The sequence below is a fragment of the Camelus bactrianus genome, chromosome 6 (assembly GCF_048773025.1).
Source record: "Camelus bactrianus isolate YW-2024 breed Bactrian camel chromosome 6, ASM4877302v1, whole genome shotgun sequence".
Taxonomy (NCBI): domain Eukaryota; kingdom Metazoa; phylum Chordata; class Mammalia; order Artiodactyla; family Camelidae; genus Camelus; species Camelus bactrianus.
The window spans coordinates 57157764-57175741 of NC_133544.1; the positions used below are offsets into that span (position 1 = coordinate 57157764).

Genomic DNA, 17978 nt, shown 5'->3' on the forward strand with positions numbered 1-17978 from the left:
GGAAATAATTAGATAATGGCATAATGATGTGTGATAGGATATTCAGGGTAATGTTATCTATAGTAGCAAATGACCGAAAACAAGCTAAGTGTCTATCAAGGGGGAACTAGTTAAATAAATTATAGCAAATCCACAATGATGACATAGATACATAAGTACTGACATATTGTTAAATAAAAAAGCAAGTTATAAAATGGCATATACAGCATTATCCCTGGAACATACACATATAAGTAGAGAGAGATACAGATATAGTTAGATATAGAAAAATACATACAGCCTAAAAGCAAATGTACCTAATAGTATGTGTCAATAAGTAGTATTTTAACTGATGATCTGCCCTTTCTTTTTGCTCATATGTATTTTAAATTTTTTCCAGTGAACATAGATATTTATGACATGAAAAACTTATAGAGGGAGAAAAAAATGAAATGAAACATTAAATTCACATTTGAAAGGACCTACGGTTTACCAAGAGCACCTCTGAGAATCCTGATCCCACTTCCTCAACAGTTACAGCCCTCATCTCTTGCAAAACTGCCTCTTTTTTTTTTTTTTTTTTTTTTTTTGGTAGGGGTAGGTAATTAGTTTTCTTCTTTTAATGGAGATATTGGGGATTGAATCCAGGACCTCGTGCATGCTAAGCATGCGCTCTACCACTGAGCCATACCCTCCCCCCTCAAAACTGCCTCTTTTGAAGCTAACTGAGCTGGCTTTTTGTTTTGAAACGTGATGCTGAGATGCTTCTTTCAGCCCAGACAGCATGAGACTGATTTCCAAATTTAAGATTTGGAAAATCTAAGATTAAAAATAGCCCCAGAAAGAATGTTTAAAACTCACAAACCTAAAAATAAATCTTAGATGACAAGGCATTCTCTTTAGTGGGGCAGATTCCATTTCTTTCCCATTGTACTCTTTTCCCTCCTCTTTCTCTTCTTTTTTGCTACAGTCATCCTAAACCGGGCCATCCCTTAGTACTATCCAAGTCCCGTATAATCGTCTGGCTTAAATTAAATTCTAATCTTAACTTCTGTGGTTTTTGTGGTCACCAACTCTCTCCTGAGAATAACAGCTAGAATTCAGCAAGTTGCTATTTATTCTCACTTACCGAATATAATAATTTTAAAAGCCTTGGCAATGATAGTGCCTGTACCCACACTGTATTCTCCCAGGTTTAAAACAGTGCTATTTTGGGAAATTATATTCTTCTTGGTAGGTGTTCCCTTAAAGTGACTAATCATGCCAGCTCTGAATCATAGACCCTGACTTGGAACCAGTCTGCCTTAAGAGAGTAGTTGTCAGCAGATAAACCCGAGATATAACCGGAGCTATGCTGGCCAGTACGGTAACCACCCGCCTCATGTGGCAATTTAAGTTAGTTAAAGTGGAATAAAATTAAAATTCCAATTCCTTACTTCCACTAATCACATTTCAAGTATTCAAGAGCAACGTGTATGTGGCTCTTGGTACAGATACAGAGCATTTCTATCACTGTAGAAAGTTCTACGGGACAGCACTGGTCTATGGTGCTCTCTCCAAGCAACCAATAAGAAGATGGATTTATAGCTGGCCTCAATGTCCCCTCTCCCCTCAAGGCTGGTCTCTGGAATGGCCCTCCCTCTTGCCCCCTTTCAGATTGAGAGGACACCAATCTCTTCCTCGCCAGAAGCACTAGCATGTGGCAGGCCACTAGGCAGCTTCCCAGCTCCAACCGCTGAATCAGGAAACAGCTGACAACCAGCCTCATGCATTAGGGCAGTGGTTTTCAAACTTAAGCATGCCTCAGAATCACTTGGAAGGCTTGTGAAAACACAGACTGCTGTGCCCCAACCCAGCTTCTAATTCAACAGTTTGAGACAGGACAATAATTTATACTTCTACAAGTTCCCAGGTGATCCTTGTGCTGCTGGTCCAGGAACAACACTTGGAGAACAACTGTACTAAGGCAATGAAGACAGGCTAGTTGACTGTCCCATAAGGAACGAGTTTGTTGAACTTCACTTCTGGCATTAGGAGTTTTGCCCTTAGCGGGCTTCAGTACATTCAGTATTGCTAATTATGGATCTGATTCCACTCACTGCCTCAAGAGGAAGCAGCTTGAAAACAGTTCCTTCCTAATCCTTTTATTTAAAAGCAAAATGAAATAAACAAAACAATTCTGAAAAATCAGCTTGTGCGACTATGACTCCTCAACAATGTCTAACCAAGTCTCCAGAAGGCCTTTGGCAGCAGAGTAAGACATCTTCACTGATTCTGTTTTAGAAGACCGTTAGATTTCAAACTAACTGCAAAGCTGATAATCAAATAGTGTGGAACTGGCAGAAGGATAAGCATATAGATCATGAGAACAGAACTGAAAGTCCAGAAATAAAGCCTTACATTTATGGTCAATTGATTTTTGGCGTTGGTGCCAAGACAATTCAATAGGGGGAAAGCATAGTCTTTTCAACAGCTGGTATTGGGACAATTGATTATTTACACGCAAAAGAATGAAGTTAGATCTCAACTTTGAAAATACTCAAAAATTACTCAAAATGGATCAAAGACCTAAATGTAGGAGCTAAAACTATAATGTATATAAAGAACAAATATAACATTGAAATAGATAAAGTCTGAGTTGGGAAAAAAGAGAAGAAGAACACATAGGAGTAAATCTTCGTGACCTCAGGTTAGGGAAAGCCTTTTTAGACATGACACCCAAAACAATAAGCAACAAAAGAGAAAATAATTTAACTGCATCAAGATTAAAAACTATTGATCTTCAAAGGACACCATCAAGAAAGTGAGAAGAAAACCACTGAAAGGAGAAAATATTTTCAAATTATTTCTGATAAGAGATTTGTACTAAAAATATATCAAGAACTCTTACAACACAACAATAACAAGACAAATAACACAACTGAAAAATGGGCAAAGACTGGAACAGACATCTCTCCAAAGAAGATATACAGATGGCCAATGAACACATGAAAAGATGCTCAATATTGTTATCCACTAGAGTAATGCAAATCAAAATCACAATTTATTGGCCTCTGTACTACTTTATACCGACTGGGATGGCTATAATCAAAAAGACACATAATAACAAGGTTTGGTGAGGATGTGGAGAACTAGAACACTCATACACTGCTGGTGGGAATTTAAATCATTAGCCCCTTTGGAAAACAGTTTGACAGTCATCAAAATTATAAACGTAATTCACCTCCTAGGTATATTACCCAAGAGAACTGAAAACATGATTCCACACAAAAAATGTGTACACAAATGTTTATAGAAGCATTATTCATAATAGCCAAAAAAAAAAACCCCAATGTCCATTAACTGAAAAATGGATTAACACAATGTGATATATCCATAAAGTAGACTATTATTCAGCAATGAAAAGGAACGAAGTACTGATACATCTACGAGATCACCATAATCTTGAAAACTTAACGCTAAAAAACAAAGCCAGTCACAAAAGACTACATATCATACAATTCTATTTATATAAAATATCTAGACTAGGCAAACTTATAGAGACAGAAAGTAGATTACTGATTACTTAGGGCCTGGAGCAGGTGGAGCAGATAACTGGGCGAGAAATGCTAGTGGGTATGGTGTTTCTTTTTGGGGTGATGAAATATTTTAAAATTGATTGTGGTGATGGCTACACAACTCTGTGTAAATACTGAACACTATACACTTTAAATGGGTGAATTGTATGTTATTAAATTACATTTCAATACAGCTGTTAAAAATAAAGGACTGTTGGAAAGAACTCGTACTCCTCAAGGGGGATTGGTTTTGACCCTCAAAGCAAGGGTTTGGATGGAAATAATTCTTAAACTAAAAAGGGTCCTGGTATCTTAGGAGGGAAAGCAGAAGAAAGAAGAAAAGAGAGAGCAAGTTAGGTCACAAAATACCTTAATGGAGAGAAAGACACAAGAGGTTCTTAGTCTTGTAGAACTGGTTCATTATAAAGACCTAAAGCACATGCAGGTTTCTAACACTTTGGATGAGCCAGAAGGAAAGGTAAAGAAGATCTGGCATCATTTGAATTTTAACTTTTACACATGAAAGCTCTGTATTAACTCATTTTTTTTTTTTATATATAGACTTGTTCTGGGAATAGGGCTGAGGACGAAAACCATTTTTCAGTCATTAGACTTACCACTCGGCTGAAGTACTCATCTAAAACTTCCACAAAGTTATGGATGAATTCATAAATTGCCATCTCGTTCTGAAATAAAAAAAGGAAGGGTGCAATCAGTTTTAGTATGACCCCTGTGGCTTGGTAAACTGAGAATGTGAGCAAAGCAGCTTCCTACAGACAAATATTCAGAGTAGGTCTATGGCTTACTTGTTTAAAAGAAGCTTATCAATAGGGGAAGTGTAGAAACTTAACCTCTCACATTTTTAAAATTTATTTGAGGTGGGAAGGTAATTAGGTGTGTTTGTTTGTTTATCTATTTATTTATCTATCTTATTTTTTTAGTGGAGGTACTAGAGATTGAATTCAGGATTTTGTGCATGCTAAGCATGTGCTCTACTACTGAGCTATACCCTCCTCCTGCTTAAGATTTTTTTTCAAAGTCCATGATGAATCTAGCTGAACAGAATCCAGACTGAGTCTAGTGTCTAGAGTTCTGAGCTCTACTCCCTGCCTTCATCACAAACTGGCTGAGGCAACTTTTCAGGGTCTTCATGTCATCACTTTTCCTTCTGTGAAGTGGAGAAACCATCTCAAAGTTTGGTTCATGGAGAAAAAACCAAATCAACTGAGATTTCAAAGTATTTTAGATCTTAAATACCCTTTCAGGGATTCCACGGCCAAAGGTGCTATTCATCTGGGACTGACATTTCTGAGAAGGTGAACTAAATCTGATAAGATGTAATCATAACACAGTCATATTCATAGTTTGCTCTGGCTTCTGATGTGTCAGCCTCTGTTTAATGCCACAGCTGACTGGCCTCTCTACTTGGCTAAGCAGCCCCTCTGCACCACACAGAACAAGGGCAGGGCACTGGTACTGCTTGGTCTCGAGGAGGGCAATCTGTGGTTCTGTGTTTCTCCACAAACTGCTCAACTAATCCAAGAAAAACCCTACATTTATCTCTTCCACACAGCTTTCCCCAGTCTTGATGAAAACCAAGATCCTTCAAAAGAGTCAAGATAATTCTTAAGGAGGAATAAAATCCAGACTGTTATTCCTAATTTTCTTGCATTTTCTATCGGCTCTTCTGTTATCTTACCTCAGTGTCATTAACTCCAACCACAATGAAGAGAGCCGCATACTGCCGATATATCAGCTTGAAATCCTTATATTCAATGAAAGAGCACTAAACAAAACACAATTATATGTTAATTCCTATGGTTGACAGGAATTTCTTCAAAATGGCATGCATAATTTCTAGGTCCTGATTTGAGTATCTGTCAACACATTCCTAGAAACATACAACATTAAAATGTTACACAATTTTTGTTGGCTGCATTCTCCCAATAGTCTCTAGTGGAAAGTGGAGAAGTGGTCTTGGAAAAAAGTCTGAGTGTTCACATGGGTTCCCACCTGTACTCCTCATTCCTTTGCTTGGCTCTGTGTGGAACCCAGCAGGCAAAGAAAAAGTTACTAAATAATCAGCATTTTAAACTGCCTCCAACATGGAAATAAGCTATCACAATAAAGAGATTTTCTTCTTTCCATCTCCTCTGGGCTCTTTTGGACACAATTAGAGATTCCGTTTTGCACTATTTGATAGCCATTGAAGAGCCAAATATACGGAGCATACACACATGCAAAAAAAAAAAAAAAACAAAAAACCTTTGTTTCTTTTTTCTAGACCCATGAAAAGAATCAATGCAGGCTCTTTTATAAATTATTTAAAGATGGCATATATGCGGCAGATACTAGACAAAAATCTCCCACTGTAAACATTGCTCTATATAAAGTAATAACTAGCTTACCGCTACTGACTTGTGGCAAAAACAATTCCCTTCCCATGCATCTCTCTCCTAAAGCCACTGTTCAAACGTGGAGGGGAGGGCACTGGGTGGACAGGAATTGGACAGCGGGCTGAAGGAAGGGCTGCCCTTCCTTTGTGCTTTTGGGTGTGCTTGATCAAAAGTGATTGAGCAACAACTGGATGACTTTCTGCACTGGGATATGTTGCTCTCGGGCACTCGGATGCACCTGGGAATGAAGCTGCAAGTTTTGATTATAGAATTTCTTCCGTGGGAAAGCCATTCAACAATCTGTATGATGGAAGGATTTGAGGCTTTTATTTGAAATTAGGATAAAGGTAATAAGTACAGGACCGTTCTGCAGCTTTTGGCTCACTGTAGAGCCAGTACAATTTCTGCTCAGTCAGATCTTTCAAGGAAACAACCTAACTGAAAGAACTGAGGAACATTTTTCAATGCCTCTCAGGTGTTTCTGACATTAAAAAAAAAAAAAAGTATCAAAGCACCTTTATGGATAAAATAAAAATGAAGCTGAGATTATGTTACTTTGGGGCCTGATTATGCCAAAAGCCCAGTGGGTTTCCTTTAAAATCCAAGATAATTCAGAATGCTTCAAAAATATCTAACAGTATATTCATTCCAAAGCATATATTTCAGAGGGTAACAGTGAAAACAGTGTTTGAAATTGTGGAGTGCCTGCACTCTGTAGGAAAATTCAAACAGAAATGCTTCTGCACTTTGTTTACCTTTACTTAAAGTATGTGGCTATTAACACAGCCCTTTAATAGTTTCTGTTTCCTTTTGACAACTACATAAAGCAGTGTGTGCCAAGGCAGGCCGAAGTAGTAATTCAAAGAGGACTCTGAGATGTTCCGACTGGAAAATCAATTTAGAAGCCAAGGGAAACACAGCTCCAATGCGTAACTTCTGAGCACTGCTGTAGCTTAACATTTTATGACCTACCAGTGGTTCCCACAGGCCGCCTTTCTGCATACCTGGTGAAATGGAGCACTGGCAAAATTAATGGGTGATTTAAACAAGCTTTCTGATTTTGCCTTCATTTGCTCAGTGATTTCCAAAGGATTCCAAGTTTAGGGCCTGGGTTAAGTAATTCTCCAATTAAAGTCCTTTGTAAAAATAGACTCAGCTTTAAAAATTCCTATTTATTATGATTTCAATGATTTAATTTAGCCTCAATTTGGGCAGAATGGATAGATCTGCTGTTTCATATGAACTTTTAACTTCTATTTCTCCTATCTACATTATATAGTAAGACAAGTTTAAATCAAGTTTGGTTTGTCTTTAAATTACTCGTTCCAGTAGTATGTTGGTGGTAAATTTACAAAAATGGTAAGCAGGAAAAAAAAAGAAAACTGCACTCCATATGAGAATCATGTTATTATCCCCTGGCACAAAGTGGGTCTTGAGTATTCACCTCTGTACTGGTCATCTGACCTTCATCTTTTGGCTTAAAGAAAGAAAGCCATCTGCTACAGGCACTCCTAAGAGTTCCAAGGGTTCACTCCATATGAGCAAGAAAAGAAGCTGTATCTATTAGCAGGAGTAAATTTGAACTGCCACTTCCAAAATGCACTGAGACAAATATGCTGACCTAAATACGAACCCAAGACTTTTCCTGGTTTTCTTTGTTTTTATTTTCCTTAAGGGGACGTAAAGAGAGCTATGCTTCCGTCTTCGTTTCACTTCATTTGTTATTTTCTCTAATAGCTATTGAAAGAATGTAGTTCAAATAAACCGATGGCCCTTGGGACTCAGTAATAACAGATCTGCCACTGCTGAGTTGAATGCAGAGATAAAAGAGAGAATCAGAAACTTACTTGTTCATTGGATCGAGAGAGACAGCTCTTTATGACTTCTGTTTCCAGAAGTGTACGCTTATTAATCTCCACATGTTCATAGTACTTAGAAAGTCGGGTCTGCCCTTGTTTATTCACCATGAGGAAGAATTTTATCATTTTTTTTCTGGCCAGTATTTTTCCAAATATAGTTCAAAAGTTACGGCAAGGGGTGGCTGTAACCAGAACCTGAAGAATGAAAGAACAGAAAGGCAAGATCAGACGTGTTAAGAATCATACTAAACGTGTTTCAGAGATGAATCAGAAGTAAATACAGTCTTCTGATAACACCAGCCTCCACTCCTATGAACTACGTGAGGTTTTAATAAATAACTGAAGATTCATTTTTATAACCTATCCTCCAAAACATTTTTGAGTATCCACAGTACTTCTAGTCATATTCATTTGATTAGTTCATCCATCTCGCTGGACGCCAACCATGTGTCAAGCACCAGGAGAAAGAATACAGTTATGAAGAAGTAATGATTTCTGCTCTTCTGCTCAGTACACGTAGCAAAGGTGCTGGATAGCTAAACAAGGAGCAGCAGTGCGAGGTGGTGAGTTACAAGTGAGACAGGTATACATCTATGGTGCATACTACGGAGGGACAAGGAGCACCACAGGAGAGTCAGGAATGGCTTCCCAGAGAAGGGGTCTTTAAGCAAGATCTTGAAGAATGATCCAGAGGGAGTGACTCTGAGGCAGAGAACACAAGTCTGAAAGCTCTGGGAAGTTCACTTTGGTTGCAGTTCAGGGGGCAGCAAGAATGGTCACAGAAAATGGAGCTGTTCACATAGGATCAAACTGGCTTTAAAAGTCATGCTAAGGAATATGAACTTTATTTTATGGATAATGGGGACAAGATCTGTAGTGAAGCTTTTCTTTCCTTGGTGGTGGAAGCAGTAGTAATGTCAACTATTTGTCAAAGTCCTCCAATGACACCTTAGAAAAAGTCCTATAAGTTCCTATCCTGAGCAATTTACATACATTATTTAGTTCTCACAATTCGCTGAGGCAGGGGCTTCTGTTAGCCCCACTTTAAAGACAAGTGAATTAAAGTTTATGGATGTTAAGGCACCCACGTCCCTGGATTACTATGTGCCGGGGGTGAGATGCAGCTCAGAGGCCAAGCACATGAGCAGATGCATAATACCCCTACTCCACTCCTTCTCATCATCCGGGGGTTCCTGCTAGTGGCTTTATTTCCAGCTCAGTTGAATTGACTCTCATGTTCGTTCCTCTTGTATTTAAGGTAGCTTTTGAAATAAGCAGTGCAAAAGAGCCCAATGTTGACCAATGGCCAGTTCTCCTTTCATCACAGGCATCAGAGCTGCCTCTCAGGCTTATCTTATAATATCATATTCACATTTTGCAATATCTGTGAAAATCAGTGCAAAATATCAAGGTTAATGATAGTTCCCAAGTGAACTTTTAAAAGCTGGAATAACTTGACAGAAAAATTGTAACAGATTACGGGATAATCTTTGAACTAAGGTTTATATTATTTTTTGCCCTCTTAGCTCATCTCTTTGTTTCCTAAACCCTTTCGGACAGTTGTTACCTCATAACAATTCCACACATGAAGAGCTGGATAGAGCCAGATCTAGCCTGGCAAAGCCTGGGCTGCCCTGTTCATTCAGTGTGCAGAAAAGGATGTCATCTAGACCAGCGCAGCCGGGGATATGACAGCTGTGCCATGGGGAAGGCCCGTGGTCATTCACTCTCTTTTCCAGGAAGATAAACTCACAACCGTAGGCGGGATTGCAACACACTCTGTGTTGTTTAATCATTTGGTATTAAATACTGCTTTTATTCTCCTTACAAGTTCTTGCCAGTAAATTACGGCAGGTGACTAATAAATTAAGATCACCATCCTTTCTTTTATTCTCTTTCAGCAAAGTTATTTTAAAACCATCTTTATGAAAGTTAGAAACTACTGTACCCTGGATTGCAACTGTGAGGTAAAAGAAAAAAATATTTTCTCAAAGGTACCCATGGCCAAATCTTTGCCTTTAAATGCCCTGGTCGCATTAAGTGGTAAAATGAGATGTAAAATGATCCCAATGAGATGCTACACCAAGGGCTCAAATTGGTTTCCACCTTACAAGCACAGCGTTCCTTCCCACTGACCTCAAGAGCAAGGATGACAAACAAGGACGTGCTGAACTGATTCTCATTAGGATGCAAGTCTTGAAAATAGTACTGAAGGCATCTGAAGACCTGAATACATCATTTCTTTTTGCATTCTCATGAACGATTACACAATTTATAACAATAGGATTACATAGTGTAATCAAGTGAAGAAGCAAAACTGTAAACTATTTCTGTTATAAAATACACAACAGCAAAATATACAATGTGGAGGCTCAGAGACAGGTACATGTTTGAGAAATGAAGATGAATGCCTTAAGCACCTATCCTGATTACTAATTATTGGGGAGGAGGGAGATCAAATAAATAAAACTGAGGTAGGGCAATAAGAAGGAATATGCTTAAACAAGCACTGGGAGTGGTCAGGGAGCAGGTATGAACTTCCGCTGTTAATAAACTCTTTACATTCAACAACACACAGGTTGGGGAAGATATTTTGACTGCAAATTAGGCGATTCCACACCCAAGAACTTGTGTGAATGTGCATGAAAAATCAAGGAAGAATAAAGAAAGGAAACTTCACTGGCATTACACAAAGGGTGCTAGGATGCCTAAAGGCTGAGGCTGGCGAGGCTGGTGGATTCACTGGAGAATACGAACAAATCAACATCCCAGCACCCTACATGGTGTAAATGTAACGCTTAGAGAAAAGAGAGACTGGAAGACTGAAGTAGATGCTGAACTGGGCACAGTTTTCATATTTCTAATGGTGTATTTCTGGGAGTTGGAGCTGGAAGAGTCTTTATAGGTTGTCACATCCAAAGATGACAAATAGATTTCAACTTGGGTGTCAGCTGTGGTTAACTGTACTAACTGCTTTGAGCACTGTGTTGGGCAGGATTCTGAAGCTGCTTTCAGGTTCAGAACAAAACGATGCCATGAATAATTAGTAATGTCAGTTGTGGGTTGGGAGGTAGGGTGTGGTAACATACGCACCTTGTCTCTGTCATCTCTGATGTGCACTCCCTTCATACTGCAGATGGGAAAACCGGTAATCTGAGATGTAGAGTGAAGTCCTGAATTCTTGTCTCCTGACTCATAATATAATGCTGTCTTTAATCCATCACATTGTTTCTGCCTTACTCAGTGTAGTGGTGTCATTAAATGTTCGTTTAAGTCTAATAAGCATCAACTTCTGGTAGCTTTGGGAATGGCCAATTCAATATTATCTTTTCTAATGCTGCCGCACAATTAATTTGGAAAATGCCAAACCATTGACTACATGAAAACAGTAGAGCATGAAGTTTCTAGAAATGTAAATGGTATCTGATGATGGCTAATATCCTTTCTAGCTCTAAATGATTTTTACGTACTCCAGAATCGTAATGTTGTAAAACACACACACACACACACATACACACACACACACACACACAAACAGCTGATATCAGAGAAAACTTCTTTTTTGGCCCCATGAAAGTGACTGAAATAAAATCCCCCCAGTTAAAAAGCAAATTTCCACCAAGGAAATTATAGTACTCATAGAGTGTAGTAGTCAAAAGTATGAACTAGACCTTGACTGTGTTTGGCTCTACTACTCATTAGCCCTATGATCCTGGGCAAATTACTTAATCTTTCTGTACTCAGTCTGAGGTACAATGGGAATGGTATCAGTACTTACCTTCTAGAAGAGTAGAGGAGTTAGTATATGTAATGTTCTTGGGACAGTGTTTAGCAGTTGGCATGAAATGAGGGCTAAGCAAGCGTCAGCCCATGTCATTATGATAATATATCTATCACCTTTTCTTCAGAGAAGCCTTTCCTGCCTATCCCAATCCCTCTTTCTAAACACAAAAAGTTGGCTATCCTTTCTTTGAACCTATCACTGTATCTTAAAAACCTGTCACCCTGAGTAATCATTATTTGATTACATTCCTAGCTCACCTACCAGACAGTGATTTTCACTTTTTTACGGTGATGTGTTTTACATTGTGATATATTTTACATGGTGACCCAGTATACAGGTACATACATATCTGAAAATAAGTTCATAAAATAATACCTGCCATACTTTATGTTTGGTACTCTAGCATTTTCTATGACCTTTCATTTTGTAAAAACTGCCATTGTGAAGGGTTACACAGGTGTACAGATTTTTCAAAAGTCACCAAATGTACATTGATTCATGCATTTATCATATATAAAATTTACATAAAAATAAATTAATATTCTAGTTAATGATATACATTAGTATTTGGGGGAAATGTACTGATGTTTATAATTTACTTTGAAATGCACCAGAAAACTAAGATAAATTAATGGATGGGTAGACGGATGGATGGATGGTTAGATGTATGATAAAGTACAGTTGGCCCTCCAGATCTGTGGGATTTGCATCCACGGATTCAACCAACCACAGATTGAAAAAATTTGGAAAAAAATTTCAGAAATTCCAAAAAGCAAAACTTGAATATGCTGTTCACTGGCAACTATTTACATAGCATTTACATTATTAGGTATGTATTAGGTATAAGTAGTCTAGAGTTATCTCTACCTTACTTTAAATTATTTCAACACATAGGGAAGGATGTGTGCAGATTATATGCAAATACTACACCACTTTACATTAGGGACTTTAGCATCCATGGATTTTGGTATCTGTGGGGGTCCTGGAACCAATTCTCCACAGATACTGAGGGATGGGCTACTACATAGTAAAACATTATTGGTAGAATCTAGGTGATGAGTATATGGGAATTCAATGTGAAGTTCTTCTCAACGTTGCAGTATATTTAAAAATCGTCATAATAAAATACTGAAGGAAAATGCTAGTTTTGGCCCACTGATTTTTTAAAAACTCGTAGATTTTAGTTTTTAGAACAGTTTTAGATTTATAGAAAAAACTGCAAAGACAGTATAGTGTTCTCATATACCCCACACCCATTTTCCCCTATTATCAGTATCTTAGTATTGTACATATGTTACAATTAATGATTTAACACCTTATTGTTAACTGAAGACTATACTTTATTCAGATTTCCTTACATTTTACCAAACGTTCTTCTTCAGTTATAGGAGCCAGTCTAAGATACCACATTACATATAACCATCACGTGTCCTTGGAGACATTCACTTGGCTCTGATAGTTTCTCACACTTCCCTTGTTTTTGATGACTTTGACAGTTTTAAAGAACACTAATCAGGTATTTTATAAAATGTCCCTCTACTGGGATTTGTATGTTTTTCTCATGATTAGACTGGTTTATGGGTTTCTGGGAAGAAGACAACAGAGGTCAAGCGCCATTTTCATCACATCGTTTCAAGGGCACATACTATCAGCATGACTTATCACTGCTGATTCTAACCTTGGTCACCCGGATGAGGTAGTTTTGGTCAGGTTTCTTTACTGTGAAATTACTCTTCTTCCCTCCCTTTCTATATTGTAACCTTTGGAAGAAACTAATTATGTGTAGCCTACATTTAAGGGGTAGGGGATTATGTTCAGTTTCCTTGAGGTAGGAGTATCTACATAAAATTATTTGAAATTCTGCTGCACAGGAGATCTGTCTCCTCTACCCCATTATTTATTTATTTATTCAACTATTTATATCAGTATGGACTCATGGATATTTTATTTTATACTTTGGATTATAATCCAAAATAACCCACTGGTTTTTCATTTCAGATTCTGCTAGAGGACTGTGACCCAAAGTTTGAAAGATACTATACTAGCCAATGAACTTCTGGGTAGGGTCTATATCTTACTTCAGATAATTGCACAGTGCCTAGTATATAGTGAGCATCTGATAAATGTTTGTTGTAAGAATGAAAGGTTTTTTTTTTTAAGCAATAAATACTCCTTTAAAAAAAATTACCTAAGTATTCAAACAGAGTGGACTTATAAAATGCTCTGGTACCCCAACTCCTGGCACAAATCCTGTTCATCCTACTAAAGATTTAACGAATGTTTTTAAATATGTTCAGTGCATATCCTTCTAGACCTTTCCTATACATTTACATGTAAATATGCATACATCTGTAGCAACTTTATTTTTTAAACATAAATGTGATCGATAAACTCTAAAATGTCAAGAGGCTAGTTTAGTTAGTGTCTGTCCTCTCCTGGTACCTTTAAATGAACCTGGTCCACATACAAAGCTCTGGCTGGATCCTATAAAAGGGCACTAAGGAGATGTATTCTGGAATTCATCAAAAGGACCTCCTGTTGAACCAATTTAGCTCAGGCTTCCCTGGGTCTTTGTCCCCTTGATTTAGTGCCTTGGCTTCCAATCCTTCTCTGGGCTCAGTTCTTAATGAAATGGTTTGGATTTCTGCAGTCTTTCACAACTTGACCTTTGGTATCTGCCCTTTGGCTGTAACTCCAAGGGCCTTTGGCACTCAGCTCTTGCACTGTCAATTGGGAGTAACAGCTAACTTACACAGTGGTGGCAAAGATTAAATAAAGTATGCTGACTTCTTTCATTTCCTCCCTTTATGTGTATTAAACTAGAAAAAAAGTAGGTAAGTCTGTATAAGGAAACAGATATGTATATGTATATATTGTTAGTGGTCCCTTAATTTGTTATAAATTTTCTACAGTGTAACCTGGTAGCAAGCAAGAAAAAATTAGGAAAATGATTCTACTTTTTAGCTCAAGCACTTCAGTCTTGGGACTCTACCCTAAAATATAATTAAAAGTCCATATGTAAAAAAAAAAAAAAAAGTCCATATGCATGAAAATGTTAATAGCAACATTATCTATAATAGTGAAAAATGAAAAAAGCCCAGACACTACAAACTTAGAACAAAGTTAGATGAACACCAAGTTGAGGTCATTTAACCATTTAAAAAATATGCAGAGCATGAAAAGAATGGAAAAATGTAAGTTAAATAATGTTAAGTCACCAGATCAGAACACAAAATTTATCCACATGGATTACAACTGTGTAGAAGGAACATCCGAATAAAAAGAGACCAGACAGAAATCATGCAAAAACAAGAAACAAACAAATAAACAAACAAAAAGAAAAAGAGACCAAACAGATGAACTTTGAAAACACTGTTAAGTGAAAGAAGCTAGTCACAAGGATGACATGTTATATGACTCCATTTATATGAAGTGTCAAACATAGGCAAATCTATAGACATAGAAAACTGATAAAGAGTTGCCAGAGGATGGGGTTGGAGGGTAAGGTCTAAGAAATGTGGGGTTGTGGTGATGGTTGCACAAATACGTGAGTATATAAAAGCCATTAAATTGTGCTCTTTAAATGGGTGAAGTTTATGGTATACAAATTTTACCACGATAAAGCTGTTAAAAAGTGACAGACAGACCAGACAATCTGGAAGAGCTCCCAATAGCCAAAGCCAGAAAGAGCTGAACAATAAATAACATAGTACTGGATTATAATGGAAAATATAAAATATACATTAGTACATACTGATATAACTACATGATTGAATAAACAAACAAGCAAATAAATAAATGGGGCAGAAGCATCCCAAATATATATATTGATACTCTCTCCTCCAGGAGGGAAATCTCAATCCCCCCCATACATGTAAGGGTTAGCTGAACCTAGTGACTCACTTCCAAAGGACAGAGGATGGGAATGGAAAATAGTAACTTCACAACACAAAACCTGGCACACACCACCTTAACCCGGTGAAGATCAATGATGTCATGTCCCCCTGATAGGACATGATGAGAAGGGTACTTCACTCATTCTAATCATGAGAAAATACATTAGGCAAACCCATATTAAAGGACATTCTAAAAAATATCTGGCCAAACTGTCAAAGTCATGAAAAACAAGGAAAGCAAGAGAAACTATCACAGGTCAGAGAAGATAAAGGAGACAGTGATGATCACATGCCATGGTGTCCTGTAGGAGACCATAGAACAGAAATGGACATGAATGAAAAACTGTGAATAGTCTGAGTTTAGTTAATAATAATGCTACTCACGTTGTTTTTTCAGAGTTGACACATGTACCACGGTAATGTGAGACGGTCACGTTAGGGGAGGTGGGTGAGGGTATTCAGAAATCCTCTGTACTATCTTTGCAACTCTTTTACAAATCTAAAAATTATTCCAAATAAAAAGTGTATTAAAATAAAAAAAGAGATGTATAAATATTTGTATCCAAGTGAAGAGAGTTTGTTGGTGTGTATTTAGTTATATTTGGTTATATAAGATGCTTAAGCATCTTAATTATCACTATAATACAGATTTTTAGGTATGAGGTTCATTTTTATTAACATTCTCACTGATTATACTTCAGTCTTTCTTATTTTCTTTTAGCTAAGAGTCATGCTAATTTTACCAGATGAGGTGTACATATGTGTTTAAATGTATACGTTCTGTAAGTGGCTTAGTCTATCCTTTTGTCAGGCTCTGTTTTGACCCAGATAACATCTTGAACCACATCTTTCTACCACGTTATCACCATTTGGGAACTTTTTTTTCTCAGATCCAGGAGTTGGCAAAGTTTTTCTGAAAAGGGCCAGGTAATATTTTAGGCTTTGGGGGCCACGTGGTCCCTTTCTCAACTACTCAACCACTCCGCCACTGCAGGATGAAAGCAGCCACACATGATGCAAATAATACATAAAGAAATGGATGCAGCTGTGTTCCAATAAAACTTTACTTACAAAAATAGTCACCAACTGGATTTGGTCTGCAGGCTGTAGTTTGTTCTACTACAAACCAGTGCTAATCAAACTTAATGAGCACATAAATCATTTACAGAGAGTATTAAAATAAAAAATCTGATTCATTGCTCTGGGGCAGGGACCATACTCAGAGGCATCAAAGTGTTGTTCATTTAAGTACACACCTACAAGATCATGAAGTTCACCTTTCTGCATATCAAATTATATCAAATAACACCAACTGAATGCTTACTAGGTACAAGACAGTAAGGGAACAGAGTAAACAGAAACACAGGTATTATGGATTTCTTTCCTCTGGTCATGAGAGGGCAATCGGGTTTGACATGTCACCCCAGATTCTCAGGTTTGTCCAGCTGATCTGGCTGGCTGGTGTAGCAGCCCCACCCTCATGGCCCCAGGTGGTCTCTCTCAAAGTTGCTCTTGTATTGGAATGCAATGACATTTCCAGGAGGCAGTGAATCATTCTTTTGTCAAGGATTTACCAGTAGCTGACGAGAATGTTTCATTTCCCCTCAAGAAATTACAACAATGTATTTAGACCTCTATGTCACACCATACACAAAAATTAACTCAAGATAGATCATAGACCTAAAGGTAAGAGGTAAAACTACAAAACTTTTAGAAAAAACAGATTTAAGACTAAAAGCACAATCCACAACAGGAAAAAAAAAATGATAAACTGGATTTTATCAAATTGAAAAAGTTTTGTTTTTTTTTTTTCAGATTGAAAAACTTGCACCTTAAAAGACACATTAAGAAAATGAAAAATCACAGACTGGGAGAAATTATTTGCAAATCATAGATCTGATAAAGGACTTGCATCCAGAATATATAAAAGACTTAATAGGAAGATATGCATCACAATTAAAAAATGAACAATGGATCTGAAAATACATTTGAACAAAGAGGATATGTGAATGGCTAGTAAGCACATGAAAAGATGTTCAACATCATTAATCCTTAGGAAAATGAAAATTAAAACCACAAGACACACTTCACACCCACTTGAATGGCTATAATCAAAAATGCAGTAAATAACAAGTGCTGGCCAGGATGTGAAGACACTGGAACACTCATACAGTGCTGGTGGGAATGCAAATGTTACAGCCACTTTGGAAAACAATTTGGCAGTTTCTTAAAAAGTTAAAGATAAATTTACCATATTATCCAGCAATTCTACTTCTTTTGTTTGGTTTTTCTTTTTTGGGGGGGGAGGGAGCAGTTGGTAATTAGGTTTATTTATTTATTTACTTATTTTAATGGCAGTACTGGGGATTGAACCCAGCCCCTCATGCATGCTAGGCATGGGCTCTATCACTGAGCTTATGCCTTCCTCTACTTCTAAATATATAGAGAAGAGAAAGTCCACAAAAATGACTTGTACATGAATGTTCATAAAAGCATTACTCTTAATA

The 17978-nt window shown here is 37.4% G+C and overlaps 1 protein-coding gene across 7 annotated transcripts in view; it reads right to left on the reverse strand.

The window, feature by feature from the left end:
- Positions 1-17978, reverse strand: part of AP4S1 (adaptor related protein complex 4 subunit sigma 1) — a 38795-nt gene that overhangs the window by 8131 nt on the left and 12686 nt on the right. For 6 of the 7 annotated variants that reach the window (XR_006727688.2, XM_074365693.1, XM_010963016.3 and 3 more), the window contains exons 2-4: positions 7780-7986; positions 5236-5322; positions 4154-4222 (exon numbers count right to left, since the gene is read on the reverse strand). Coding sequence is in view for 6 of the 7 variants with exons in the window: in XM_074365693.1 (XP_074221794.1) it covers positions 4154-4222; positions 5236-5322; positions 7780-7917 (294 nt within the window). In the remaining variant the exon portion in view is untranslated. Of the gene's footprint in view, positions 1-4153; positions 4223-5235; positions 5323-7779; positions 7987-15855; positions 15971-17978 lie in introns of all 7 variants that reach the window. The other variant, XM_074365692.1, reaches the window with a different exon arrangement.